This window comes from Solea senegalensis, linkage group LG11 (genome assembly GCF_019176455.1).
Source record: "Solea senegalensis isolate Sse05_10M linkage group LG11, IFAPA_SoseM_1, whole genome shotgun sequence".
Taxonomy (NCBI): Eukaryota; Metazoa; Chordata; class Actinopteri; order Pleuronectiformes; family Soleidae; genus Solea; species Solea senegalensis.
In genome coordinates, this window is record NC_058031.1 from 5,910,647 (window position 1) to 5,935,622 (window position 24,976).

Here is a 24,976-nt window from a genome sequence, read left to right on the forward strand (position 1 = left end):
TGACAAGTATGTAAGAGTCCAGTCATAAAATCCACAGGTTCAGACTCAGCATGTTGCTGGAGAGAGAGATTTTATGACCTGTTTACATGCAAACGACCTTGGATACGTGGCAAAGAATGAATGGATGTGTTTTCTCATGTAACGCTCAACAGGAAAGCAAAATATTGTCCTCTTAATAACATGTTATTATAGAACTTGAGTGTAGCACGAGCATCTAATCCCGTTGGCACATGTTTTGTTCTGTGGATGTAACTTTCAGAATGATTCTATATGTAAAATGCAGCCTGTAAGAGATTTATAAATCTTCCTCAAAGAGGAGACTCTCTGCCGCTCTGTCCTTGTTTGCGTACATCACTTGTGGCTTTTTCAGCTTTTCTTCCATTCGCTTTCCCATGCCCTCTGCATGCTCCAGTGTTCAGTCACTTATTAATTCAATCCTGTTATCCCTTTTTTATTGTCATCATAACAAAGAAAATGTAGTCGTTATTTTTCAACTCTTCCCCCTGAAGTGGGCTTTCACTTCTCCTGGCTGTGTTCAAACTCACTGTGCTCAGACCTCTGTAGGCCACTCGGCCCTTCCACTTCCCCCCTTCTCTTCTCTGACTATCTAAACATGATGACTCATCTGAACCTTCCCTGCGGGCTCTTAAGCTTAGCCATGTTCTCTGTCGCTTCGTTGTCTGTCAGGATTAGCATTAGTCCTGCGCTCTCTGCCTGTAGTGGTCAGTGTTCGGGGAGAGCCCCCGAGGCCCTTCCTGGTGTGTACCTCCGTACGGCAATGTTGAGGGGTCACAACGGTCAGCGCCATCTGAATGTGTCTCCTCCTCCTCGTCTCTCTCTGTAGCGAGTGATCCGCAGCAGGAGCCAGTCTATGGACGCCACGGGTTTTACTTTCAAGAAGCCACACACAGTCTCCACTAGCCTGAGTGCCAGCTTATCCCACAACCCTGCAGAGAGCCCCAAATTCCCAGGGATAGTAAGTACAGTCCCACTCCTCCTGGTCTGGAGTGAGGCGAGTCTCGCTTCCTCTAACTCCCCTGGCAGTTCTACCAGAGTTCTTCCACTCTCTTCCCTCACTTGCCTGCTGCACTAACTTCTCACAGAGAAGCATTGCACATTTGGTGGAGTGGTTCTGGTTGGGTCTCTGGCTCTGACATTGCAATTTTCTGCTACTACAAGACGGAGTCACGCACTCACATGTTCCTAATTGTGGGGCATGAGGTGAAATTCTACTCTGAGTTAAAGTCGCTTTATGGTTTTCACTTGTTGTGTTTTCTACTTAAACTCTTGGATTTTGATAAATGTTGGTGTGTGTGTGCTCGCACAGTGGTTTGAATCGTTACTGTGAACGAATGAATAATCCTGTCACTGAGTGAATACGTTGGAACATTGAATGGCAGCATTTATTCCTTTTTTTTTGTACAAACTTTTACATATACTCAACAAAAATGTTGTTGAATTAAAGTAAAACATGTCATATTGCCTTTATACAAACACATTTGTATTATAGAGCTCACACCTTTTATTACAATCATTCATCCAACTGGCAGGTGACACATATCAAGATGCAGATTAAAGAGTATGATTATTGCACAATAAGAGGCCACTCTAAAATGTGCAGCTCTTTCATGCAACACAGTTACAGTTACAGAGATGCCGCGAGTTGTGAGGGGGTGTCAAACTGTCCACATCAGAAGTCTTCACCTGAGACGATCAGACGTTGTGCTTTAATGTTCAGAAACCATCTCAGGGAAGCTTTAGCCAAACCAAGCTGACACTTTGGATCCATGAAACACGACAGCTGGTTTTAATTCCTGCCATGTCCAGCAACTTTGCATAGCCCCCGGTCCAGAAGGAGTGGACCATTATTCCTCAGAGGCCACAATCAATAACCTGATTAACTCTGTGCAGAGGAGATACTGACCGGCTCGTTATGAAGCTTTAATTCAGTGCCTAATAAAGGTGTCTCTTTATGATAAAGTGCACACATTTTAGAGTGGCCTTTTGTTGTGAAATAATCATGCTCTTTAATCAGCGTGTCAATATGCTTCACATTCACCTCCTCATATTTTACACTTATTTGTCTAAGATACACTGTAAAAGTGTCATTGAATTCTAATGTTCAGGATATTGTGTTTAGCTTATACTGAAAAACATGAACCTCTATACTGGTCAAATATTTGTAGTATAGTATCTTTGTTGTCATTGTTACATGCACAATGCAATTAAATGCATTTCTTATTAGTGCAAAAATAAAAAATAAAAGATATATCCTAAAATATAACATTTATTGTTAAATTTAAAACACATAAAAAGAAAGACATTTGCACAATCCTTTCAGGCAGGTTTGACAATTGTACTGTATGTGTGAATTGTGCTTTGGCAGCATTTAATACACTGGTGGCTGTGGGGTAAAAACTGTTCTTTGGTCTGTTTGTCCTTGGTCTGTTTTTCAAAGATCTTGCCTGGATAACTAAACCTTGACTTAACCCTGTTGCATTATTGCTGTATTTCAGATTTCCTTCTGAAATGACAGATCATTTATTCATGAAGCAACATGAGTTGTAAATGAATGTGACTGAAGCTTGCTTTTGCTCGTAACCCAGCCAACGTATAACACGTATGTCAGCCTCTGTGGTCTTTTGTTGTTGTTTTTTTTTAATTTATCTCTTCTTCATCTTTACTCTCACAGGCTCACATGATATAACATGCTCCTCATTTCTCTCTCTCTCTCCCATTCAGCTGCCTGTGTGAGAACCTGAAAGCCAAAAAAAATTCTCCAGTTAACATATGCCTTGTATTTTGTTTGATCAACATGATTCACTGCATGGAATCACATATATATATTTGTACTCATGTTTTACCCTCTCCCTCTTGTCGTCTCTCATCTCACCCCCGCCCGGTGTATCTCTCTCTCTCTCTCTCTCCTCCCTCTCTGTGGCTCAGTCATTGCTTGTTCCAGGCAAAAGTCCCAGTAAATATGGACGTCGAGGCAGTGCCATAGGGATAGGAACAGTAGAAGAGGTTCACGTCTAATTCTAACTTCTCTCGCTTGTCCTTTTTGCTCCTTTTTGTTTGCATGGTTTCACTGCATCGTGGCTTAACCCGTAGAACACAGAGCATTTCGGCTGCTTTTTTCTACGTTAAAGCGTACAGTGTACACAGAGGCTATAAGAATGTGCAATAATATAGAGCGTCTTATATACTTTTTTTCAGCTCAACCTAGGCAATCTGTTGAAGCGTCTTTTTTTTTACTACCGTATATAAACACACCTGAGCAAAAAGTGCTCAAAATGTTTAAAACTGGATTGAGTTTGTGAAATTTGGAAACACGTCACAGTTCAAAGTTCACTTGGAACAAAAAGAGAAGGAAAAACGGTCTGTTTTGTGACTTCTGCACAATAATTGCTACTTTATATCACTGCTGAAATCCTAACTTTGACTCAACAACACATAAGAAAACACAATTTTTGACCTATAAACACACATCCCCAGGATGTCCATATAAGGAGTTTGTGAGCACTAAGAGTTCAGCGTACTAATGTTCAACACAGTGTAGATTTTATTGTACAGACAAGATAACCAAACACATACTTTCCACCTTGATTTTTTAACTCCAGCCTCTGGAGTTTCACGTACTGGACTCTTCAAAAATGACAAACAGTAAACTGTTAAGCGGCTCTGTGATGTGAGTGTTGCACATAGTCATATGTGAAGTATAATGTCCATACTTTTCTGTACGGTGGGACTTTTCTGTATTGTCACTTTCCTATGTTACCGTAGTATGTCTTTTTTTGCTTGTGTTGTATTTTAATGTCGTGCTTAATTCTCTAATTTGTCTAAAAAAAAAATTAGGAACATTAAAATGTTAATGACCAAATTGTGGAGAAGAAAATCCCCTTTCTTCTCTTTGAAGCCATGACCTTTTTTTAAAGTTCTTATATTGAGAGCTTTTTAAAAAAGGGAGGTCGAATGAACAAAGCGGTCGCTGAGAAAGTATATTTAGTGGTCGGCCCTCGGGGGCCTTTAAATCCACCTTTCATCTACATCCTGACTGTGTGACACCAGAGCTTGACATTAAGCTGCTAAATGCATATTTTAACGTTTCTTTCCATCATAGTAACAACTCGAGGGGGAGAATAAAAATTTGAACGGTGACACCACAATAACCACGAATGTCACTCAGTAATGCATAAATGTATTTATTCAAGGCCATAAGATTGATTTTTATACTACTAAGAGATATTTAAGCGATTAGGAGTGTGTTTAATCCCTGGCACTGACTGCCTCTCTCCTCTCCCTGACAGTCTTTGATAATCCCGGGTAAAAGCCCGACAAGGAAAAGATCTGGTCCTTTTAGCGCCAGGCGAAGCAGTGCCATCGGTATTGAAAACATTCAAGAGGTCCAGGAGAGGAGGTGAGAGAAGACTCCTTATTTCTCCATCATATCCTGTGTAATCAAACATTTGGGACTAGAGTTTTATACTTTTTCTGTCTTTTCTTGAACCAATTTACTTTTTGTAAAGATGTATAAAGATTGAATGACATAATGTCTTTTATTTCTGTCTGCTGTGGCAGTAGAGAGAACTCACCAAACACCCAGAAGACGCCAGACAGTGGTCACGTGTCTCAAGACCCCAAATCTGACAATTCGTCCAATCAGAGTTCTCCGGAAGTTCTCACCGCTGCTAAGAACAGGTGTGTATGACATCACAGGTTACAACCGCGTGCTGCTGGTTTATCCCCACAGCTGCAGCTGCATGTTGAATGACTGTGTCTTGTAAATAAGATAAAGGTTTGGCCGTGGTGGAGACTGGTTAAGGGTTTAGTTCTTATCTCGGTGGCAGGGCCCCGTCCATCCCTGAGGGTCAAGACCTCTCCCGCTCATCCTCCAACGCCAGCAGCTTCGCCAGCGTGGTGGAGGAAAATGAGACGGAGGCGACAGAAGACTACGACACGGGCATGGTGAGGGATACACTCTGTGTGTGTCATTGTGGGTCAACACTTGGGTTAGGGTTAGGGTCATCTGTTTGTTTTAAAGTCTAACAGACACGTGTGTGTGTCTCCTCTGTACTCCCTATAGGAGAGTTTGTCTTCTGCAGGGACGCCACACAAGCGAGACTCCTTCACCTACAGCAACTGGATGGAGGACAGCATCAGCAGCGCCAGCACTGCTAGTTGTGGGAGCTCCCCAGGTGAGACGGGAAGATCTCTGATGGAGATGCAGTCTGTGGTTAAAGAAAGTGAAGCATGCATTCAGAAACAGCTGGACATGGTGGAACATGACAGTGTTTGATATGAACATGAGTCCAGTGTTTATCACAAACATGGTCAGTAAACGGTCAGGTCTTCAGCTCAGTAACACTGACGTCACTATAATATTTTACCTTTTTTTAAATTCAGTCCACTCCTTCATCTCTGAACCCGATCCTCGGTTCCACAGGTTCTTCCTGGAAACATTTTCAGAGTTTCCTAAAAATATTAATAAACATCTGTCTAATTTTCTGCAAATTATTACAGGTAAAATAAATATTAACACTCTGAACTGTCCCTTTAAAGACTTTAATTATAGCGCAAACATAACTTTGAGGAGCATTAATATGGTAAACATAATCAATAACTTAGTCCTCTTTGAGATAACGCCCACTATAGTGGTGAAACTGGATCGGTTTGTTTTCACCATAAAACATAGTCTTCCGGGTTCCTTCTGAAGCCACATACTTCCACACATCACATTTTTACATAAAGTACTCTTTACATAATGCTATGTTTACTATAATACTTATATTTACTTGTCTAACACATCAGATATTTTTTTATATTACACAGGGCCTGGTAAACCAGAGCGAGGAAAGGGGACCGACATTCGAATCAAACTGGAACGACCTTATGATCATCAGTCCTCGTCGGTAAGAACATCGTCTACCTCCAGATCTCTTTGAATCTGTGCATGTTTTTTTTTTCCTTGGGTTCCTGAAATCAAAATTACGAGTACGATGTCTGCTTTACTTGCCCTGTACTGCTGTTTTGCTTCTTGCGTGCGTTTTCTGCTCTGTTTGTTTTTATCGATGTTTGTGCATCTCTGTGTGCAGAACTGTTAGCTCCACACACCTGGTTGTGTCCTGGATCTCCATCTTCAGGTTAGAGTCAATTAGTCAATACTCTTTCATAGTCTCACGCTCCATGGAATTAAACAGTGGCGGAATGGACTGTACACTATGAACTCATAACAAACCCAATGCTGCTTGCACGCTTAATCCATAAATTGGTGGTATTTTATGGGCAGCTGTTAAGAACTTGATATCATCATAATGTGCATTTGAAGCTTTTAGTCTAATGTGTGTTTCTGTCATGTCTCCAAAGCATTCCCATAAGCCACAGTCCTTCTGGGAGATGAGACAAGTGCAGGTGCTCGCCATGGCCAGTGATGAGAAGGAAGATGATGAGGAAGATTAAATGGAGGAGAAATTGCAGGTGGAGCCTGGCCATAGCCTGCTTCTCAACGAGCGAACCGGGGAGAAAATACAGAAACCTGAATGACACTGGAGAGAATGACGCACAAAGAGGGGCCAGCTTTTGCACAGTGTTGTTTCCTTCCACTCTTTTCTTTGCCTGTTCACACACCTGATGCCTCGTCGTATGTTTGTTTGTTTGTTTGTTTGTGTTTTAAACCTGATCTTTGTGTCAAAACCTCACATTTTATTTACAATTGTTTTAGTTGTAAAAGATGTTGACCCTGGTTTAGTTTCTCTTGTTAATGGCAGCGTGTGTGGGCTATACAGGGTTAAGATGGTGCCATTGATGTCTCTGTTGGGATGAACGTAACAAGATCACTGTTTGGATGCTTTTAACCAGTGAACAAAGGTTTTTAACTCAATTAAGTTCCTCAGTGATTACATAATACCAAATATTCAGCATCAAATAAGAGTATTTTTCCCATTAAATATCCAGTGTGATATGTAATCGTTCTGTCTCGATGCTTAAATGTGGTAGGACTCTATAGCTGCAGCTTAACAGTTGTGCTTTTTTTCAACTCGACGACCCAAAACGCCATGAGATTAGATTTCAAACATATCACCACACGTCACAGCAAAGGTAGAAATGTATTATAAAAACTATAAAGATGAAAATGCCTTAAAGCTTAAACATTGTTTTTACCTCACTTCTTTGACACACGTGTTCTGCAGCCAATCATAAAGTATTCATTTGAAATGAAAACGTATATATGTACTGAACCCTTTTTTTGTTTTTTTTTTAAGCACACTAGAGTCTCTAGAGAAATTGTGGTGCAATGCAACGACGCTGTCAGTATAGTCTGCTAATATATGGATGTGTATGTCTGATGGTGATTTTATTGCTTTCTCCACTGTGTTTGCTGTTGTGGACACCAGTTCTCAGTTGCTGCTCTGTTTTCCTCTAATTTTACTTCTTGATTTAAGTCCTGCTGAAGTGGCATTTATGGAGTATGTTTGTTATGCTGTACCTCTGTGGTGACTACAATCAGCAACCTGCCATGTACCGTGTGCTGCTTTGGAGTCAAATATAATGTCATGTGAAGCTCTGGGTATTTCAGGGGTCAGATCTGTCTCTCTGCGACGGCATTTGCAGCGCAATGGCCACAAAACACTTTATATTTATTCAAGAAATATGAAGAGATAACTCCAAATACAACTACTGCTTTTTGTAAATAAATATTTAGTTGGAGTACATTGTGCATAATGTATAGGTCATCAATTTCAGATGGGGTTGATCAACAAAATGAAATAACTGCCAAGGTAACAATTTATTGTTGTTTTTATTTCCTCATACACTTAATTTAATTATTTTCAGAGTTTTATAGGATGAAATTATTTTAAAAGCTTTTTTTTCCGACTGTTCTGTAAAAGGGAAGATCTCACAGCACATCCTGCTGATCATTTAAGTTGCCTTATCATCTCAAACTGATGGTGTAAGTATAAGTGAACAGTAAAGAGCCAGCCTGATTTGCAGTGAAATTAATGTTGTGTTGTGTTTTGTTTTTATTGTAAATAAATGCTCAAACAACTTACCCGGCTATTGTACTCGTCGCTTCTTTCTCTGCGTCACGTCGCTCAATGAAAACTCATTCCCCTTTTTCTAGATTGCTCGTTTTCAACAGTATTCTATCGATTTTTTTTGCAAACAAAGACAATGTTTTGAATCCCACACAGTGAAAATCCCTGCATTGAAATCGCTACACACGGAAGATGTTCCATTTCCCACCATCTTAATGAAAGCTGAGAGAGAGAAAGCCCCATGAATAAATGATTTGATGTGGCTCCCCACAAGTATCTAAAACTAGAGCAATCTAAAAGTAGAGGCCTCCCTGGTTGCACAACTGTGCCACATGGAAGAAAGAACATATTCAGTTTTAATGAGTCAAGAGGAAAAAATAATTGAATCATATCTGAAGCAGACCTTTCAGATATATTGCATTTCAGTGCAGGTTTAGAAATAAGTCCTTTTGCAGATAACAAATATATATATACATATATACTGTATATGTATATATATATATATATATATATATGTACATATGTATGTGTGTGTTCTTGTATTTGTGGTTTGTGAGGACCAAAAACCATATTTAAAGGGCTTTTTGGGGGCGTTTGGGGGTTAAGACCTGGTTTTAGGGTTAGAGTTAGAATAAAGTTTAGGTTAGGGTTAGGGTTAGGCACTGCCCCCAGACTCTGGAGTAAGCTCCCCCCTGAGATTCGCATTACTGACCTGGGCCTTTTTAAATCCAAACTACTTCACTTTTTATTCTTGGGTGTTTCTATTTGGCATTTTCATGCTTTGATTTATGTTTCATGAACTTGTTCTTACTGTCTTTCTTACAGCTTTTAATGCTGTGTATCAGTAATAGCTTTTATTGTGTAAAGCACTGTGGGTTGTAGAAATGAATAGACTTGCAGTAGAAATTAAGTACATTACATGAGGCATTACACTTTTTAATTTGTATTAATTTCTTTCGAATTAAATAGTTTGTTTTTGAAACAAGTTAATAAGTCTCACTTAAATATTGTGTCTGAAGTTAAAATATTCAAATCATTGCCGATGTCAATTAAATACAACCAACACATAAAAAGTGAAGAAAAGTGAAAATGGGCCATGTATTCATGCTCTCTCATGCTGAATCTTTTGCATTGTTTATCCTATATTTCATTTCTGAGCTAACAGGCAAACTAAGACCACACACACATTTCAGTTCAATCAAACTCATGGTCTGTTTCGTTCGCACGCCATAGTGCCCCCCAGTGGAATCATATAAGCCCTCAGCTTATATACCTGCTGTATGTTGCTAAGCATATCCACACAGTAGTATGTAGTTGTGGAAAATAAATAACTAACTAAATAAATAAATGTGATAGCCCACTTTCCATGACTTTTCATGACTCCAAACACGCTGACCGCGAGGAACCTTTCTTCTTCCTAAGAAACAGGAAGCGCAGTAAAACGTGTCGGACTGGCCGGAAGTGGCTTGTTGAAGTCACATTGAAGAAGAAAACCCGGTCACTGTATTATCTGGTAAGATAACACTGCTGACATTTAATAAACTGTGTTGTATTTGTATTGTAAGATAGTTCATATCAAAAACGTTCTTAGATTGATATGTCAGTGATAATAAAGAGACATTTATACGTCCATAGCGGACCTGCATCGCTAGTTAGCATTAGCGACAACCCATCTTAATGCTGTGTTACGGAGCGCCAATAACGTCAAGTATATGACCAAGCGCCTTTAAAAGTGTCTCCAAGGTTGGACATGTTGACACTAATGTGATGCAACTGATCAGTCAGTCGTGTTTAAAATGAAAATCAAATAATGTAGTGGCTCCAAGCTTTGTATGAGATGTACAATAAACACGCTATACTATTTTTACTCCCACAGGTCACGTGACAAGTCAACCCATTCCTAATGACTTTATTATTGGGATGATCATTTACAATGTTTTCTTCAAAAGTTGTCCCTCATCTCGGTCTATTACGTAGAGTGACCTGTAAGTATAAACAAATATGTGTCTTTGTGTGTCAACTTGAACTGTAAACCCTTTGTGATCATCAATTCTTTTTTATTCATATGTCCAGTTGCACTGCAAACCCATGGATCCATTTTGAATGGCTGTGCACCTCCAAGCTTTCCTGCTTCTTGCTTCTCCCTAAAACATAAACTCAGGACGTACGTGACAGCAGCGGACAACACAGCTCCTCCTCGATGGGTGCAGCTTGAGCCAGAGCTGGAGGACGCTCTGGTGCCACGCAAACTGTCAGTTAGTCCTCTGGAGAGTTGGCTCTCCCTGCGTTACTCCCTCCCTCCCCTGCTGGAGGCCGCTCAACCACAGGAGGATGTCGGGCTGCTGGAAGAGAAGATGCTGCCACCCATCTCTGTCCCTGTTTTGGAGGATGAAACGGGCTCAGTTACACCCTTACAATGCAAGAATGTTCTCAAGATCAGGCGACGAAAGATGAACCGGCATAATTATAGGAAGCTACAAAAACGGATTAAATTCTTGAAAAGAAGAGTGCTGGCAGGCAGGGGGAGGAAGAAGCAGGTGAGTGTTTACCTATAAAATGATTATTTATTTTATTTCCCAATAACGTCCTGGTCAGGTGATTTTGAAATGTTTCTTCTTTCTGTTACTGTCAGCAGATATCATCATGTATGAGATAAGATGAGAAACATTAAAGGTCCAGTCTGTAATGACTTGTGACATCTAATGGTGCAACTGTACATTGTAACAAACAGAGGACTCTGCTCACTCAACATTCCCCTAGTCGCATCATGGTACTACAGTGGCCTTCACATACCAGAAAAGAGGTCATTCTTCTGTTTAGTAAGCTTGTGCTTCATAACATGAAATGCATTTGGGCTTTTGTAGAAACGTGGCAGTGCAAGTAAGACCCTTGTTTAAAGTACAGGCTACAAAAACCAATAAATTATTGTATTGTTATACAAACATATTAGTGGATAGTATAATGTCTGCCAGTAAACCCTGCTAAATGTTACACACTGGACCTTTAAATGCTATTTAATTTGAAGTACTTTTAAAGCAGCAAATAACTCTTGTAAATGTATCAATAAGATATTTCACTGTGTAATATTACTGCAAGTCTATACCGACAATACTACTCAATGCTACTTAACTGGCAGAACATGACTGTTTTTGTTCTGGACAGAAACGATTTGAGGAGGATTTGAAGAGGATTTGGACTCGCGCTGGACTGAAGACAGCTCCAGAGGGATGGACCACAGCGAAGATCTTCATTAAACAGAATGTAAACAAAAGGCATTGACAAACACTCAGCGGTTCCAGATTGCGTTGCGTACCTCACACTGGGTGTGTATGTACATCATCAAAACAGGCAGACGGCTTTCTGTGTTTTGCTTAACTGCTGCACGATTCTATATGAAGATGGTGAATCTGTGTACAACTATTTTTTAACAATGTAACTAAGTAATAAAGAGCCTTTCCTGTTGAGACCAAATTATGGTGTGTGCTGTGTTTCTGTCGACATGACGGCAGTTCTTTTTTGTTACTGTGGGTGGCAGTATTGTGCAAAGTCTTGCGGGGTGGGGAGCCATGCTTTCACAGTTTTATCTTTTAATAGACTTTGAAGTAGAACTACCTCTTTTTTTAATGAAAACCAGTCTTAAGAAAAAAAAACAGCTTTATTTTTTTAAATCTTATTAGAGAACACATGCGTCATGTGATGTCATTTTGTTTTCTTCAGTTCATTACTCATTTTAGTCTTTCCAGCTTGTTTATGAAAGGTTTAAAACAAGAAAGATTGAGTATTTTTATTTGATCTTTTTATTTCCAGCTCAGCTCCCACGGTAAGACTAAAATACACCATGTACAAACAAGTGTTCCTTCAATTAAAGTATAATGCATGGATTTTATTGTAATATATATTTATTATATCTGCCTTTTCTACTCCCCACCAGATGGCGTCGTATTTGGCCATATTCAGCGTATGGAGACAACATCCAATTTCCACTAGATGGCGCTGTCACAATTACCTTCTCCCTCCCCCTCATTGACATATGTAGGTGAAAAAAAATCCTCTCAATGAAATTAGAATAAAGCATAATATTTTCTATGGCTTGTTTTTAAGAAGCACATTTTTTGTGCTTAGCCATGAGTGTGACTAATATTAGGTTTAATAAATGACAACACGATGGCAAATGGTTTAACTTATTCAGTCTTATAAAGATATTTACCAGAAAATGACTTTGGTAGAAGTTGAAGTCACTTTTTTAAAAATATTACTCAAGTAAAAGTCTTTTAAGTATATGACATTTACTATATGTAAGTATCAAAAGTAATTTTATGATATAAAAAGTTTTAGAAGTAATTTTCTTTTTAAAGTAAGGATTGAGCCATGGTAGTTCAGTGGTGGGGCGAATTGTCTTTCAACTAGGAGGTTGTTGATTAAATTCCTGGCTCTGCTAGTCTGTGTCCTAGAGCAAGACACTTAACCCCATGTTGCAGCATGTGAATGGATATGAAAGATGGGTGAATGGCAAAACTAGTGTAAAGCAGCTCATCAAGACTAGAAAAGCTCTATGTAAATACAGACCATTACCAACTTTTCTTCTGATTTTATTTGGTACTAACGAGTAACAAAGATAGAGGAAATGTAGTTGAGTAAAAGTTGCCAGAAATATAAATAACAAAGTACAGATATGTGAACTTTGTACTTAAGTACAGTAAAGTATTTGTACTTAGTTACATTACAACACTGAACATATTTCATAAACATGCTTATACGATTCGAAGACGCATCAGCAGAAAAAAATGCTCATGTTTTCAGAAAGATAAACTTGATAAATGTTCAACTACTTTGGGTTCTGAAAGTCCAAATGTGGAAAGGTTGGTACACATGTAACATTTGTTGCTGATCATACTGACATTTTATGATTTAAGGCAGTTTTAATATTCAATTTTTTTGTTAAATCCTTGCAGCTTTTCTTATTGTGGTGTCCATCTTCTCTGCTGCAGCTCAGGTGTTGGGTTTCACTGTCGGGGGCGGAGCGTGTGCGACCTCCAGACTTGTGTCGTTACAACAAAACACAGCTGAACTTGAAGCTTTCTCCTCTCTCGCGTCTTTACATTAGTTGCTCCTCTGACAGACAGACAGTCAGACAGACAGACTTTCACCTCCGCTGTCTGGACAGTGACGATGCGCCTCGACATGACTCTCCTCCACAGTGAGTATCCTTCATGTTCTCATGTCCTTTTCAAAGTGCAGAAGAACTCACGCTGACTTTCTTTGTGCCATAATTGGATCCAGGTTACATTTTTATATCCGCCGGGAACAAAAGAACAAATCTGCTCACTCCTCTGATCTGCACTAAAATAATCTCCCTTTAAATTATACATTTAAATGTTTAAGGTAATGTTTTTCAACAATTGTTTGTGACATTAACTGCAATGTTGAACCTAAACACAGTACCTTTTTTGTTTATACACAGCGTATTATTCTATTTACTTTTTTCCAAACTTGTTTTTATGATGCATGTGCATTATTTCTTCAGAAAGCTTCTGCATTATGTATTTAATACTTAATCATCATTGACCAGGTTATTCCCATTTCATTTGTAATTATTATTCTATTGTTTTGGTAAAAGCCAGGTGTTGCGTGCAGCCTGTTGATTTTGGCTGGTGTGTGGATTTTTTTTTTTTATGGCTTCGTCCCAATGTGTTTCTGGTTAATTGCGGTCTGAGTCGTGGAGTCAGCACAATTCCAGCAACCAGTCATTTTATGTGTCAGTAATGAGTGTTTCACCACGAGTGGGCTCTGGGCTGTTTTAAGTCCGGACGACTGGAGTGGAGGAGGGGGATTTACCACCCCAACAGTGTTTATGAGCTCTGTCTTAATTAAGGGGCAACAGCAACGTGGCATTGAAAGACCCGATCAGTTTAAAACTGTTGTGTACATTTATCTAAACAAGGCAGAAGAACTTAACATCACTGAGTCTAACAGGAGACATTTCTTTAACTTGTCTTGTATAAAGCATCTTAAAGGGATACTTGAGTGAAACTACAAGTATCTTACCAGAAAATAACTTTGGTAGAAGTTGAAGCCACTTTTAAAAAAAGAGAAGTATATGACATTTACTGTACTTAAGTATCAAATGTAGGCTGGAAGGTTGTGGGTTCAATTCCTGGCTCTGCTAGTCTATATGTGTCCTTGAGCAAGACACTTAAAAGAATACTTCATTTTACTTGAACAGGGGTAGTATTTTTGAAAAATTGTGCTTCCCAACTGAGTTGAGAAATGTCTTCATTATTTTCTTTGTTACGTGCCCACCAGTGACACTTGTGAATATCAAAACTAGAATCTAAAACAGATCATCAAGACTAGAACAGCTCTATAAATACAGACCATTCACAAACTCTTCTTCTTCTTCTGATTTCATTTGGTAGTTACAAGTAACAAAGATAGTTAGAGGAAATTAAGAAATTAAGTGCTATAAAATTAAATAACAAAGTAAAGTACACATACGTGAATATTGTACAGTACAGTAACAAAGTATTTTTACTTTGTTACATTACAACACTGCTTTCCTGCACATTGTTCCCTTAAGCCTGCTTTTAGTGTGCAGTCTTTCATATGAAAGGGGCAAATAAAGGTAATATTACTAATAACAATAATAATAATTATCACCATTATTTTATTCTTCAAAAGTATAATGTATCTTATTTAGTTGTAGAGCATTGTGCTTACTTTTATTTTGCAAACTTAATCTAAAAAAAGTCACTGATAACTTTAACTGCACATGTAGACGAATTAAAAAGTTGTGTACATGGAGTTTGAGTAGAATTAAAAAATGTACATTTTCACATAAAGTGGACTTGCAACTTGAGAAAACATGCGTCATAGAAAAGGACTTGCACATCAATAAGTAGAAAACCTGAAAATCTTATTTAACATCCCCCCCTTAAAAGGCTCTTTCAGGCCTATGAGTGTATCTTTGTAAGTTTTGCTGAGTCTGCATCGGAAGAGACACGAACCTGTGAGTAAACCTAACTCCCCCACAACAGCCATGAATCACTGCACTTACACACGCGCGAATGAATGAATACACCGAGTAAACTTTATGTCTCCGTCATTCATATAGACTTGTCTTAGCGATAGGATTTCATGAAGTGATTCTCCATGTGTTTCCTGGGGGGGTAACAAATGACAACAGTGATTTTGCAGGTTATTTGCTAAATGTGTGTTATTATCACTGGTAAATCAGAAGCACATTGTTAAGTCTTTAGTGTGTGAGTCACCGGCTCGTGTGTGTGTCTGGAGGAGAGATGAGAGAAAATTACAGGGGCAGAGGCACTTTACTTTACCTTCTGCACGAAATTTTATACCCCTCAATAGAAAACCCACCAAAGTTTTCCAGCATGAGGTCTCCTCGCCGACACCAGTGTGTATGCCGGAATGATTTATCTAAGCTTTTGTTTATACTAGTAAAATCACTGCTGCACACAAATCACTGCCGTAGAAAGGACTCCAGTGAATTATTACTGTTATGTGGCCAAATTAAGCGTCTGTCTGTTACCTGCACTCACGCAATGAATCAATAATGTGCAGCCATGATAAAAAAAAGTTGGCTGTTTCTATAAAATGTATACAAGCTCATCACATTCAAGTAAATGAATAATATTTCATTTAATAAATATAGCTGATAAAAATATGTAGCTGTAGAAATACCTCATATTTGTAATTAATGAATAATAATACATGGTATTAACAAATAGATAAACTGTATAATTATACATGGTATTATAGAGCAGAGGTGTACTGTACATTAACTAATAATTATATAATATAACTACATTAGCCTGCAATATTTTCATATTAGTTAAATGTATTATATTCAACAGTAAATTCTACACTTATGCATATTTATTGTTTTAATTACAGTTGCCCAAGTTATTTACTTCATTTCACATTTGTCTGCTATTGATATCAATAGATTTATTTTGCATCATATTTTTAACGTGAAGTGTGTGTCATTCCATATCATGTGGAATCTGGGATATATCATCACGTATGTCTTTATTGCGATTGCATAATGGAATATTGTGTTTTTAAGATCATATCGCCCACTCGCTACCCAACAGTTGTTTTTCCCACTTTTTCCTCCAGACCAGCCCCCTCTTCACCAGACTAGACGCTCATTGGCCCCCGGTTCATTAGAGTTTGACACCTCTGGTACAGAGTGTGGTGTTTTTCAGCAGTTGCCACCAATCGATCTTTCCTCAAAACATCCCAGATTTAAAACTTGAGCAGCTTCACTAAAAATCCGGTTGACCACTGCCCAGAATTCAGCTGCTCGGCTTCAAACCAGAACCATGATGAGTAATGTTCACGTCACGACATGTTTACTTCCACAGGCTCCTCGTTTGCTTCAGTCTTGGATTTCAAGATCTCAGACTACTTTTAAGGCGTTTCATGGCTTCAGGTCTTGGTTGTGTTGTTCCCCTCTTACTTCCATAGAAACACGTGAACCTGTGGAGAGTTTAAGATTGTGCACAGTCATCCATCTCATAACTGTAACTGTCCCAGAGGCCTGACTTAGCATGAGAGGATGCAGAGCGTTATAAAAGTCAGGGGCCTCAGTGCTCCTGGAGCGAGCTGCCGGAAGGGATCAAATTTGCTGAGTCAGCCGTGCGTTTTAAAAACGTATTTAAACAAGCTTTCACCAAACATGTTTATCCTGATTTCACATGGCGCTGGCGTTTGATTTGAACACATTTATCAACACGTCTGTTGATAATCCTGAGTAGTCGTTATAATTGTATATATATATTCCAGACACATTGCACCGCTGCATTATATCCACACCTTCAGAGCATGAAAAACAAACAGCACACTGAAGACTCGCGCCTCTACCGTAGCCATGAGCAGTGCAGTAAAAACACACAGGTGTTTGGTCGTGTTCCTGGACTTCTGACAAGACACTAGGTAGTGTGGGAGAAGTGAGCGCAATAACAGCCTGGTTCTTCGTCCCCTCAGGATCATGGCCCTGCAACAAGCCAGCAGCAGCCTGCATGAATAGAGGCTCTGTATGCTTTGGCTGAATGCGTCTCCACCGACCCTTCAGTAAACAGACTGTGAAATAGCACTGTGGGAAAAAGGCATTAGAAATAGCAAAAGCTCTGCAGGAAAATTTCCTATCTCCACGATCACATGTATTTTTAGAGAACATGAACTTGCTGAACTTTTTGTTTTTGTTTGATCTAAACAGTTATTTCGACCAAACCAACATCAACTCCAATTCTGTAATTTACCGCTGACGAGTCAATCCAGGTCAGATTTTAAGATCTCATCCATTTAAGCCATTTTTGCTGGGTTCAATCATACGATTTACTCAAGAAACCACTGGTGAAAAACATGTTTCGTCAGCAGCAGAGAGAAGGAATGAAGAGATTCTGCAGGACATATCTCTTATCTTTTGTGCTTTTTCTGTTTCAGTTCTTGCTGTGGTCTTCCTGCCTGGTGGTAAGATATTTTTATTTCTCTATGATATGTCATGCGTTTGTGCTTACCTGTCATCTCAGGCACATTGTGTGTTTGTTTATCTGTTTCAGCATGGGGTCAAAGCAGCAGCAGTAGTCTCGGTGTGGTGGTGGAGGCTAAGAACATCACCCTCCCAGCAGGCTCTCAGGCCGTTCTGCCCTGCCACAGCCCCCGCATGGTGTGGACACGGGACACACTGAAGGACCGGCAAAGGGTGGTGCACTGGGACCTGGTCCGCAGCAGCCCAGAATATTCTGTCGAGAGAGTCCTGGACATGTCACCTGGAGCTCGCCAAAGGGTCTACAATGGCTTCAACAAAGGCCGCGTCTCCATCTCTGAGTCTGCTTTCAACGACGGCAACTTCTCCCTCATCATCAACAGTGAGACTTCCCCCGCTGTCCAAAAGCACCTGAACGTTGTTCCTCTTCCATTATTATTAATGTTGGTTTTACATGTGTTGCTTTTTCAGATGTGGTCACAACGGACAGAGGAGTGTATACATGTAATCTGCACCATCATTACTGCCAGATGCACCAATCCATTCAAGTCCAGCTCAATGTAACCAAGTCAGGTGAGACCACTGCAGTCTTACTCGATTTGTCGCGACGTATCAAATACTAGTGTTGTAGTACTCGAGATCGGTCTTGGTCTGGAGACCGTTCTCGAGACCACTTTTTTGAAGGTCTCGGTCTTGTCTCGGTCTCGGACAAAGCGGACTCTGGATTTTATTTCAAGACTGGTCGAGACCACAACTGTGGGGATATCAACAAATTGCCTGTGCATTTTTGGATTAACTTGTTAATGTCATTACTGTGATTTTGTGTAAATCGTATTGCTACGGGTACAACCAATAACTTGACTCATTTATCATTTGAAATTGTTGTCACCGTTCACGGCTGTCACCCCTCCCGCGGTCTTGGTCTCGTCTTGGTCTCGGTTTAGGTGGTCTTGACTACAACACTATCACTATCAATACTTTTTCATACTTCTCTGTTTCCAGTGCGAAAAGAGAAACGTTACTGGGATGGAGAGAAGACTGTGTTTGTGGTGTTGCTGGGCAGCTCTGTGGTGTTGCCTTGTGTGAACCGGCGCCCCCTGTGGAGAGAGGGTCTTCAGGAGGACCAGCAGCAAGTGGCTCACTGGGACTTCCAGCCACCGGGTGTGCGCCCTGATAAGGCTGACCGCCTGATAGACCTCTATGCGTCTGGAGAGCGCCGGGATTACGGACTACTCTTTGCCAAGAACAAGATGAGCGTGACCGAGGACGCGTTCACGTTAGGCGACTTCTCGCTGTCCATCGCTGAGTTGAAGCCTGTGGACAAAGGCCTGTACATCTGCCACCTGCACCACCACTACTGTGGACTTCACGAGAGACGCATTTTCAGACTCTCCGTGGGACCTCCACTTCCAGCCAGCCCCGCCCCCACAACACCCAGAGTTTTCCACAAATATGAGCCAGAACCAAGTAAGTCCCTCAAAATGGGCCCTTTGCACGGCAGCCATCTTATGTGAGTCACAGTAGGAAAATAACACATGCAAATAAAAAAGTATATGAAGTGCTTAACAAATTTATTAGACCACCACCCAAAGCCACAGCTGCCCTAAATTAACAGCATTGGCAATTTGTTTATGTTTCTGTAATGGTTAATACACCAGTATGTAGAAGCTCTTTTTAACTGAAATGATATTTAACGCTAAAATATCATTATTATTGCAAATCAATCAAAAAAACTGAAAAAATATTAAAGCACAGGATTATTTTTAAGATGTCAAATTATAGTTATTTACTTTCATTCCTGAACAGAAAAATGTTGTGCTTGATTCATTTCTGACTTCTCAGAGAAGGAGCCCAGTGATCCGGCCTTAAATTTAAAAAGGTGAATTCTGTTTTTAAACACATTTAAAAAAACATGTCATTCGCTCTTGGATACTATGTACCACATTCACTGTCACAACAGAGCCGTCGATAATGTTATCACTTCCACCTGTGCTTTTCCTGCTCAGACACGTCATACAGGCTGATGTCTAAACACAAAAAGAGACACCAGTAGAACTTTGTTTTTCCAGACACCAGTAATGAAGGAAGTGAATGTTTTTCCCCCATATGGTTTCTTGGTGCCTTAGTTCACCAGAGAAGTGAGAATCACTGCTCCTGGTTTCCTTGTGTTGTATTTATAGGCATAGTTGGTCAGTGAAATCAGCTGCTCTTCTCGCCAGTTTCTCCTCAGCCCTCTCTGTTTTTTGTACGAGCTGAGCAGGGTGGGAGGATGTAGAAGGAATGTAGGAGGCAGGAAAGAAAGAAAGTAAGACAGACAGACAGACAGACAGAGAGATAAGCAGCTCTGGATGGAGAGGCTGCATCTACAGTAAACAATATCTAATTTGCTCCAGCGGATGTGGTTTAATTTTCCCAGGAAATTTATTTTATTTTACAGCTGGAGACATTTTAACAACACGGAGCAGAAGAGTGGGCTCCAAGATAATTCAGGGCGTGGTTTTGTTTTTTCCTCAATTTGACCCCGTTTTCAGAAAGTCCCAACCACGTGTCCACACTGGTTACACTGTATCTGCAGTTCTGTTTATCTTTCTTTTCTCTCCGTTACTGCTCACTCGTTCTCTCTCTCTCTCGGTCAATTGGTCGAGGCATGTTCAACAGTGGTCAAAGCAAGTCCGATACATCTGTGTAACATCTGGACCAGCTGTGACATGAAAGAGCAAAGTTAGGGGAGGGGGCGTGAGAGTATGCATTGGACTGTAGATCTTTAAAGAGATGACAGCCCATTTAATAACTGTAAAAGTATGTTTTGAAGAAATGCACATGTGGAGCGATGGGATCACCTCAGCTGGGAGAACGTTTCTTCCTAAACACCACTGATCTTGACGGAAAGATTAAGTTCCACTCACTCAGTTGCCAGCCGGCATCTCAAACTCCTTCCACGTTAATGCCGTAATTATTTATGGCAAGAGCGAACACAACGTTGTTTCTCTGCGATCATAAAGTAAGCATTGAGTGAGCTGTCAGTAATTCAAGATGAAATGTTTACGCTTCTCCTGAAAGTTCATTGACTTGCAAATGATGCACGTCCTGCTCGCAGGGGCAGTAACCTTTGTACAGCGTGTGTGAAGAAGCCATTAACACCTACACACTTGTCAGATCTGTCTAGAAAATGGAAATGGACGGCTGCTGGGGCGGCTCCGGTGACAATGACCTTGGACGTGTCTTTGCATTTCAGATACATTACTCTGTGACAGGCGATAATTACCGACTCCCATGTAGGAAGTGGCGATGACGTCAGAAAACTGTTAACGATGAGCTGTTGATGGTACACTGAACGTTCTCCTCATCAGTGTCAGGAGTGTTTTGGATGTCGACTGTAGTCCAAATGAACTGCTTAATGAGAGCTAACCTTTATTTTATAATAGGTGTTTCCTATGAAGGAACTGTACAATAGCAGGGAAGTATATTTATAGAATAATCTGGTTTTGAAGCCTCCAGAATCATGATTTTACAATTTACAAAACTGACTTCATGTTCTACTGAAGAAGGCCATTAACTCCCCCAGGAAAATGTTTCCTGACACTTGAAATCTAGTTAGAGTAAGGCTCATTCATTCAAACTGACTTCTTTTTTGCAACCAGCAGAGTCTCCCTCTAGTGGCTATTCAATATACTCTAATTTCCTCGTTATTATCTCTAAGCCCAATTTTCTGTATTTGTCATCTTTACTAATTATTTTCAGGGCTGTCCACACGGAAACGAGTCTAGATGAATCCGTGAAGGTTGTTTTGTTTTTTTTATCCACATGGAAACATCGTTTTGGGAACACTGGGAAGCTAATGTTTTGAAAACAGGTCGCTGAGTGGGGAAATCTAAAAACAGCACCCCTGTATTTTCATATAGACAACCAATACTTTGAGAAAAGGATGATGTCATAATCCCACATCACTCTTGCACTTGCATTCTCTGCCACTTGTCTTCGTCGTTGTCGTCTTCCTCTTCTTGTGTTTGGAGATTATTTGGTCAGTTCGCTTCATGATAGGTTTTATTTTCATTTTGTCTCTGTTTCTTTGATTTCATACATTGTAATGTGTACTAAGAAGCAGCGTTTAGAGTCATTGTTATCTTTGAAGCAGACTTTCCCTGAAACAGAAAACGGTCTTTCACATTTTTTTGCGTTATGTTTTTGTGTGGACGGCGCCTTAAAGTGCACACAGTCATTGTGATAGCGGGTGATCCGTATGAAGACTGAAGGTGCCACAGATTTATTTTCCATGCATGCGCAAACTAGACTTCTGTGTTTGTCAGAAGATGGAAAAAGTCCCAAATGGAAAACTAATACAGACACACGGACAAACCACATTACAGAATTTGTCTCCCTTTCCTCACACTTCCCCTCCTACTTTCTGGTCAGCTTCTGTTTTTTTGTCAGAGAGAGAGAAAAACAGCTGCATGACATCAAGTCTGGGAGTCATTAGTGCCAAACAGCTTTTTGACATTTAACTCCTGCTCTCCCTCCCCCTGTGTCTGGCTGTTGGACACAAATATAACAAAATAAACCTCAGAGGAAATAAAATTGTTAAGTTGTAGAAGCACATTTCACATTTGTTCTGTTTTATCACTGTTAAGTTCATTCTCCAGCATGTCATTGTTACAATATCGGGATAAAACGTCTACATCTCGAATGAACCTTGCTATTATTTACATATCTTTTTTTGGGGTTTTTTGTCGTTTACTTTTTCTTACCTTTAGGGACTAATGAGGTGGAGAGTCCTCGCGTGGTGAACGTTATCCTCCCCGAGCAACGCAGCTATTTCATGCAGCATTTGGGCTACTTCCTGGCGACACTGCTGCTGCTGGCGTTCATCGTCATCGGCGTCATTGTGCTGACACGACAACGGAAAAAGAGAGGTTTGTGTGTGGATGTGTGTGCGTTTGCGCCTTACTTGTAGGTGGCATGTGTAATATAGTTGCTATAGTTATGTGTTACATTTTCTTTGCAGGGCTGGATTACGATCTGCGTCGATTTGAACAGTAAGACATTATCATATTATAAATGATATATCATTTTCCTCTGCAATAAATCCAATTTTAAGAAAAAAAAACAAACATTTCATCCGTGCAGAGGAAATGTGATCCATGGAGGAGAAATGTCCGTAGACTGCACAGAGCTGAGGGCCTGCAACCAAGAGCCTCTGAATTCAGGTAAGTCAGTAAGCGTCATCTGCACACACATGACATCATGTACCTCAACAATCATCCTAACATTGTGTGGCACAATCCACAGAATACAAAAACAACCTACTGAAAGAGAGAGACATGAGCAAAGACTGCAATAAGGGTGAGTCAGCTTTCTGCGGTTGAAACAAAAGAAAACCCCGAAACAATCACATTCATAAGAAACGTCAGGTTTTATTGATACGACGACGTCTGTTTGCCGCTCTGTCGTTCAGATTTTGACGGAAGGCTGTGGAAGTGAAAGTGCAATGTTTCTGCTGAGATGCTGCTGGCAGGTCCAGGGCAAACGCCTGAAGAGCAGAAGATGATCGTGGAAAGAAAGAAGAGGGGGGAAAAAGAAAGAAAGAAAGAATGAAAGAAATTGCAGGAGAGGACAGGACAGGAGGAATGTTCCCTCTGCTGTAATTTTAGCACACCGAGTGAGTTTTTTTTCTTCACAAAGAGCAACACATTTTTGTGTATTTTTAATATAACTCGCTAACTTTCACCACTTATAAGGTTACAACAATAACAGTACGGTTAAACATGTATTAGCTACCCACTCTCTGTGTTCTTTATTTGGTTTTATGTTGAATATAAGACGGTTTTATCTTACCTTTTTTTTTTACATTTTGCAATTAAAGTGCATGCCGTTTGTTTGAGTATGTTTTCCTTGTCGCTCACAGAGCTCCTATTAGCTGATGAAATGTAATAATAATATTCCTTTTAATACAAATCCTGCTGTGCCTTTGGAGAAGCTATTTCACCAAATGTTCATGTTTTTGTATCAGTGGTTGGAAACAAGTGGAACTATGTAGAACAGCTTCTACAGTTTTGATCATAAAAATGTAAACTGTGTCCTCGTTATTATGTATGTCTAAAAGAAGAGCTTTTAATTCAGTCATTTCCTCCAGAAATGGGTCCGGTTTCTTCAGATGAATTCAGATGATTGATAACGTGAAGAATTTTTCAATTTTAGCACCATGGACTAAAGGCTAAACCATCTAAAACCCCAACACTCAGGAAAACAAAGGAATAATAATGTTTTAACCATTTACTTGTTTGTAACGGGCTGTGCAGTAGGTTACTTAAAACACTGAATGTTCACTGTTGAAACAAACTGCTGGTTAATGATACAGGTAGTTACAGCTCTGCGAGGTGAACTGCAGGAGGAAGTGCGTCTACCATCTCTGTCATGGTAAATCACAAACTGTAGTTTTTTCTTTATGTGCCTGTCTCTCTCTCTCTGTCTTGCTCACTAGCACACACTGTGTTGATCTCTTTTAATAAAGTAATTCTATTAAAACGTTACAACAGTGGTCACAGACTCCTGATTCACTCTGTGCTTCATAAAGGATGTTAACGATGAAATTGTGGCTGCAACACAAATACTCATGAATCTAATTTCATTTTGATTTCTTTCTTTTTCTTTAGTTATATAGACCTAGGAATTTGCCTCATAACTGGAGGGTCATTGGTTCAATCCCAGCAGAAAAGCGCTGCCCACTGCCACTACTGGTGTGTAAGAAGGACGGTTAACAGCAAAGCTCAAACTCACTATCATGAGTTGGTTTGTATGCAAAGAAAATGAGATTCTTGGTGGTGATGTGGGAAAATCAGTGGCTGTGGCAGAAGTTTGGTGTTCTCTCTCTCTCTCTCTCACTGCTTTTTCTACTCAAACCTATCATTTCACCTCAGATTATGTTGTGTTACAGTTTGACATTTAATTGATACTTTTAAGAAAAGAAGGACATATAATCTGCTGCTAGACTGTTTCTAAATGACCCCAGTGCAGTACATTGCAGAACACACACAGGTTTTTACTACTTTACTATTTATTTATTGTGTGCTAATTGATAATGTTCTATTCTCTATTCTAAACCTTGGAACTGCTTACCCGTGGAAATCAAATCTGCCTCCAGCATTGAACATTTTAAATCACTTTTAAACACCCACCTCTTTTCCTTGGCATTCACTTCAGGATAATTATAGCCAACCTAGACACTTCTATCTAGATTTCACCATTTTACTATTTTATTATGTTGCTATTTTACTGTTTGTTTTTATTTTATGTTTTACACCTTTTACGTTGTTGTGCCTAAAGCAGTTTGGTCAACCCTGTATTTTTTTAAATGTCCTCTAGAAATGAAAGAAGTTGACTTCACTTGATGACTAAATGTGAGGGGAAAAATATAAATATTTGACGGGATGCATCGAAA

The 24,976-nt window shown here is 39.8% G+C and overlaps 3 protein-coding genes across 19 annotated transcripts in view; all 3 read left to right on the top strand.

The window, feature by feature from the left end:
* The window catches only part of rap1gapa (RAP1 GTPase activating protein a), a 44,922-nt gene extending 37,602 nt beyond the window's left edge, over positions 1-7,320 (top strand). For 7 of the 17 annotated variants that reach the window (XM_044037957.1, XM_044037940.1, XM_044037942.1 and 4 more), the window contains 8 exons: positions 845-976; positions 2,947-3,024; positions 4,308-4,417; positions 4,579-4,698; positions 4,848-4,965; positions 5,084-5,195; positions 5,830-5,909; positions 6,364-7,320. In XM_044037957.1, coding sequence (XP_043893892.1) covers positions 845-976; positions 2,947-3,024; positions 4,308-4,417; positions 4,579-4,698; positions 4,848-4,965; positions 5,084-5,195; positions 5,830-5,909; positions 6,364-6,456 — 843 coding nt within the window. In that variant the 3' untranslated portion in view covers positions 6,457-7,320. Of the gene's footprint in view, positions 1-844; positions 977-2,946; positions 3,025-4,307; positions 4,418-4,578; positions 4,699-4,789; positions 4,966-5,083; positions 5,196-5,829; positions 5,910-6,092; positions 6,141-6,363 lie in introns of those variants that run through there. The other 10 variants (XM_044037941.1, XM_044037950.1, XM_044037946.1 and 7 more) reach the window with 7 other exon arrangements.
* A 2,145-nt stretch (positions 7,321-9,465) lies between these two features.
* On the top strand, positions 9,466-11,504 carry aurkaip1 (aurora kinase A interacting protein 1). The gene is made up of 4 exons (XM_044038726.1): positions 9,466-9,546; positions 9,910-10,018; positions 10,107-10,570; positions 11,196-11,504. The coding sequence occupies exons 2-4, from the start codon at positions 9,967-9,969 to the stop codon at positions 11,310-11,312; spliced, it is 633 nt and encodes a 210-aa protein (XP_043894661.1). The 5' UTR covers positions 9,466-9,546; positions 9,910-9,966; the 3' UTR covers positions 11,313-11,504.
* Positions 11,505-13,070: 1,566 nt separating this feature from the next.
* On the top strand, positions 13,071-24,076 carry LOC122776645 (matrix remodeling-associated protein 8-like). The gene is made up of 10 exons (XM_044037276.1): positions 13,071-13,230; positions 17,499-17,525; positions 17,615-17,923; positions 18,013-18,114; positions 18,544-19,008; positions 22,293-22,451; positions 22,544-22,574; positions 22,666-22,745; positions 22,828-22,881; positions 22,994-24,076. Exons 1-10 carry the CDS (start codon positions 13,203-13,205, stop codon positions 23,017-23,019), a joined length of 1,281 nt encoding a protein of 426 aa, XP_043893211.1. The 5' UTR covers positions 13,071-13,202; the 3' UTR covers positions 23,020-24,076.
* Positions 24,077-24,976: the final 900 nt, after the last annotated feature.